This window comes from Gekko japonicus, unplaced genomic scaffold (assembly GCF_001447785.1).
Source record: "Gekko japonicus isolate JY-2015 unplaced genomic scaffold, Gekko_japonicus_V1.1 scaffold190, whole genome shotgun sequence".
Taxonomy (NCBI): domain Eukaryota; kingdom Metazoa; phylum Chordata; class Lepidosauria; order Squamata; family Gekkonidae; genus Gekko; species Gekko japonicus.
Window position 1 is genome coordinate 1250093 of NW_015160841.1, and position 5334 is coordinate 1255426.

The 5334-nt window shown below is 44.5% G+C and overlaps 1 protein-coding gene across 1 annotated transcript in view; it reads left to right on the top strand.

The window, feature by feature from the left end:
• KIAA0895 (KIAA0895 ortholog) overlaps positions 1 to 5334 on the top strand; it is a 26778-nt gene that overhangs the window by 15507 nt on the left and 5937 nt on the right. The window contains exon 3 of the mRNA XM_015419366.1: positions 1217 to 1360. Within this exon, the coding sequence (XP_015274852.1) occupies positions 1217 to 1360 (144 nt within the window). The remainder of the gene's footprint in view (positions 1 to 1216; positions 1361 to 5334) is intronic.

A 5334-nucleotide genomic window follows, 5' to 3' on the forward strand; every position in this document is an offset into this window, starting at 1 on the left:
TCTCAGAGCTCTCTTAGCCCCACCTACCTCACAGGGTGTCTGTTGTGGGGAGGGGAAGGGAAAGGAGTTTGTAAGCCGCTCTGAGACACCTTTGGGTAGTGAAGGGCGGGGTATAAATCCAATCTCCTCCTCCTCAGTCTACTTCACAAATTGGTTGTGAGGATTAAGTTGTGGGGGGAGGGCCTGTGTACACTGCCCTGAACTCCTGAGAGGAAATGTGGCATGAACATCTAATAAGTATGTTTAATAGAGAGGAAAATAGCACTTCATTTTCCCAAACGTTGTAGGGTTGGAAGGCTACAGTGCAGACATGGAAATTCCTTGCCTGCAGAAACCACATGTACCGCAAGGGCAGCTGTGTGTACACCTCTGTATTCTTTTGCAGGAGTGGAGGTGTCTCCTCCTGTGAAGCAATTGGGGCAAGCCACACGGTCAGAATCTCCATGTGTGCCTTGGACCACAGGTGGTTTGAAGATACTAAGGGAATGCTCCTCTTTTCATTATGGACAGTTTGGAAATAGAATAATTCCTTAAATGTTGTTGAAAATATATAAACATATAAAGATAACCATTGGTACATCCAGATACAATATCATTTGTTCCTATTTGGGCCCCCAGCGGAAAATATCAAAATGTAAGACACCGAGGTTTAGAGTTTGGTTAGGGGGGCCTGGTGCTTTATTCTCTGCACCACCATGAAAACGTGCCCGAGGTGGCCTGCTTATGCAGCACTTCAGCGCCTCCACTGCAGATGGGCAGAAGGTGACACTGCAGCTACCCAAGACAGCAGAGGGTCCAAGAAGTTTCATGTCTATGTTGTCTTCTCAGACTGTCCATTCTTTATTACCTGCTTTTCACTGCAATCTTAGACAGAGTTATACTATTCTAAACTGCTGTCTTCTGTTAACTTAGAAGGAGGTAGCTCTGTTTAGGATTGCGTTGTTCTGGACATGCCTGCCAGATGGCTTCCAAACAGCCGGCCTTGACACAAGGTGGGGAGAGCAGCTGAAGGTCTCATAGTTCAATCACATAGTCTAAAGGCTGCATTCCACACACCTCATCTTTCTACCTTGCATAGTAATCTTGTGTATCAATATGCCCTGTTATTCCAACCAGCAAGCACTCCTGTGGAGTGAGCACCAAGTGCCTTGGCCTCCACTTCGAAGCTGTCACTGAGTTTCATGTAAAAATCTCTGCACTTTTGTCTCCTCTGCAGGCCATCAAAATTATGGAGCTGACCTTGCAAAAATATGGAAGCTATGAAAATTTTGAGCTGGCTACAGGAGGCAGCCTGCTTCCCCGAAGTCGCATCTGGAGCCATGTCAGGAAATACATGATGAAAGAAGGCTGCCTGGGAGAGGTTGGCTCACTTTAAAAACATCACCTTACCCCAGGGAGAATACCCGACACGTGCCCCAGTCACAGCCTTCCCTAGAGCATAGTGCTCCAAACAGGTAGCAATAATTGCCACAGTGGCTGCCTGCCTGACTCTGGAGAGAGAGCTACAGTGGTGGAGTGAGACATCTGGGATCCTTGAACTAAAAAGCATATTGCTATATGATAAGCAGGCATTTAGGGGCATTGTATAGATTTATTCCAGCATAAACTTTCAAGGTATAGAACCCACTTCATCAGATGCATGTGTTAGATTCCTATCTAGCAGACATATATATGAAAGGTTATTTAAAAAATTAATAGTAGAGACGAGGGGCCATGGAATGCAGGAAATACAGAGGAAAATGTAATTCTATAAAATTTAAATATAATCAAGCAAGCACAGAGACCGCTCTCAATAGCAGTAATGGACTAGATCTCTAGTTCTCCTAAACTGGTTGACAGGTTTTATCAAGATTTTTAACACCTGTAATGACAAAGAGCTGTCAAGTTTTTATTTGGGGCGCAGGGTACAGGGAGCAGACTTTCAAGCCTTTTGGTGAGTTCCAGTGCAGCTGTTTCATGCTGGAGTGTTGCCTTGAACTTTTTTTTTTTGCTCCCCAATGGGGAATTTTTAATTGCATTTTTATTAAAACTACAAACTATAACAGAAATAAGGGAGGGGACTACATTTAGGGATAAAGAAAAGATACCCACCACTGACTAAAAACCCAAGAGAGGAGCTCTAATCAGCTTGAATACACATCTAGTCTTAATCATATTAATCTCATTACAAACTGAGTTACATATTCTGTTAACTTTTCCCAAATCTTAAATTTAACTGATATAAGGAAATACCCCAAAGCATCTCTATTCAATTTTTTTCAAAGGCACAATTCAGAGTCCTTCAGCCTTCACTTCTTCTTGTCCAGTCTCTTCCGCAACTTATAAGGATTTTTAGGAGCTGCTGCCCCTTTCTCTGACAGAGAGTCCTCTCCGGAAGAACCCGAGTCCAGCTCGCCACTGGACTTGCTGTCCTCTTCTTTTTCTTCCTCCTCTGGCCCTCCCAGCTGGACTCAAAAATCGCTCTAAAGTCTATGCGCTTGGGAGACGTCTCTCCCCTGCTCACCTTAACTTCTGTTCCGTGGGGTGGGGGCGGGGAGCTTCTTTTCTTTTTAATCAATGCTTAAACGACTCACGTTCATAATCGGTCCATGGACCTCGTTTACACTCCATTTCTAACCCTCGATCTCCTGCGCTTGCCCCGGTCAGTGTCACTTAGTCCATTCGGTCTCTCAGCACGAAGAACCGTCAGAGCGGAGAGGTGCCTCAATTCTCCGGCATCACGCTGTCGAAGAGGCAACCTCTCAAGAGCTCCATGGCCAGGGTCCCTTCAGCCGGGTCCCTGGGGGAGTAGTGAGCCTGCACACCCCATCCTTTGGCTGCACACCCCATCCTTTGGCCTGGAAGGTCTGGGAAGTGAGTCTGCTAGTGTGCCGCCATCAACCGGAAGTCGTCTTGAAGATCTTTTTTGATGTGAATTTCCGTTCAGCAGTTTCACAGTATATGAGTGCTTCTACACCGGAGCAGTTACAGAAAAGAAAAACAGAAATATAACAGTTTGCTTTGTTCTGAGATGTGTAACATCTGTAAGGGCACCAGCCTGTAGAGTTCTGCGATGTGTACTATTCTGCCTCCTTCCCTTCCTTCACATTTCCTACTTATTTTTGCTGCCATCCAAAGCTCTTGCCTTAGACTTCTTGGCTGAACCCAAAGGGCAGAATGGCTTAGTTATATTTGGTAGAATAAGAGAATGGGTGGCCCTGAGGTGAAAGGGTATCTTTTAATTGAAAGAAAACAGCTGTTCTCTTAAATACAGTGTTTCTATATAACAGAGTAACGGTTTCAGTATAGTTCATAAGCGTAATGGTTGCAGATAGGGGTCATTTCATAGAAAAAGAGGTGCAGGAGCTTATTACCATAACTCATTAGCATAACTTATTTGCATATGCCACGCCCCCTGACATCACCGGAAATGTGTCAGAAGGTGGGAGAGCTTGTACCTGAATAAACCTTGGTCTTAAAGGTGCCACTGGACTCTTTTGAATTGCTAGCTATGGGGGGGGGGGACACGCAGATCTGCCCTCACAGAGGAGGGAGAGCTTCTACCTGAATAAGCCTTGATCTTAAAGGTGCCACTGGACTCTTTGCATTGCTACCTATGGGGAGGGCGTGGAAAGATGGAGGGGGTTGTGGAGGGCTTTGCCAGGCTCCGTGCTTTAGCGCAGGCCTGGAAAGACGGGGGGGTTCGGGGAGGGCTTTCCACAAAGGTTTATTTTCTTACTTGCCACTTATGCTAACAACTTCCACAAAGCTTGATTTCTTCACTTGCCACTTAGTTTAATAACTTCCACAAAGAACACATATTTCTTCACTCTTTACCCGCTCTGTTCTTCCCTCTCTCTCACACATACCAGTTGACTCTGCCCCCTAGGGCACAGTTACCATCCAATCATATTGCTCTTTAATCACCCATCCAGTTCCCTTCTATCTTACTTTAGAAGCCTGCATTTTAAACTAGAGCAACACACATATAAAACCCCACATTAAAACACACACAAAATAGTTACATAGCGAAGCACACAATAAAGTTCAAAGCAATGGCATGTGGTTGGAGGGTGTACCAACATAATAAGAACCACATTCCACATAGGTTAGCAATAATAGTGCTTGGAAAGGTTTGAGTCCAGCAATTCCTTTCTAACTACAATAGGGAGACCACACTTCAGTGGGAAACCTCCTAATCTCCCTCCTTGTGGCCTGCTGAAAGACAGTGGGAGGGAAAAATGCTTTAAATGTTTTAAAGTGGCAGCCACCCGGATGTAATATCACATTGCCAGTGTAATGTCAATGAGCCACTATAGGATTCAGGCGAAACTCTATGATTTTACCATATTGTCTGAATCCTAGCGCATTACAGTGACATGATGTCACTTTTGGTATTCCCCCCCCCCATCCCTGCCTTCTCCCTCCTGCTGATTGCTAGTTAATGGCTGCCTACCCTATATGAGGACTCCCCATCCAACAGAAGGAGTCTTCTTATGAACTATATTTCACTCACTGTGTGTGTGTGTGGGGGAGATATTTGTGCATTTCCTGCATTGTGCATGGGGTTGGACTAGATGACCCTGGAGGTCCCTTCCAACTCTATGATTCTATGATTCATTAAAGTTAGTCATTAGGTCCGACCCAACATCCAACATGTTGAATTTTGAATGCTGGGAAGACGCGCTATTACAACAACAGAATTTTGGGGGAGAACTGCAAGTCACCCACAGAAAATGAGGAATAATTCTGCTTCCTTTGCCTCATAAATACTTATCTGGATAAGCCTGAAGAATCTGAAGATGGGTTGAGGCTCTGCAATCATCTACTTACAAAGCCCCCTGGGATTATCATTAAGTCCCGGTTCATATTTTCTTGCATATCTTTGCGCAATCTAGGTTCATTTTTCCATTGGCCATCTTAGATCGGTGTCATCTAGAATGCAGCTTCTCTTGTAACCCAATTAGCATTTGTTGTTACACTTCTAAATGTCTCCTATCCATTTCCATTCTAGCTATTTGCCAATGAGGGACATTCTAAATTTGAATTGCCTGGCTAATTTATTTAATTGCTTCATTCAAATCCCACCTTTCTCTCCAATGGAGACTCAAAGCAGCTGACATCATTCTTCTCTTACTTTTTATCCTCATAGCAACCCTATTTAGTAAGTTAGGCTGAGACTGTGTGGCAGGCCGAAAGCCACCCAGCAGAATTCTACGGCAGAGGGCAGATTTGAACCCAGCATCTTCGAGATCCTGTTCAATCACTATACCTCACTGGCTCTCAATTGCCATCAGAAAGAGTTAACATTAGACTAGCAAATGACCAAGTAGCAGGTGATAAATGTGTTGCAGT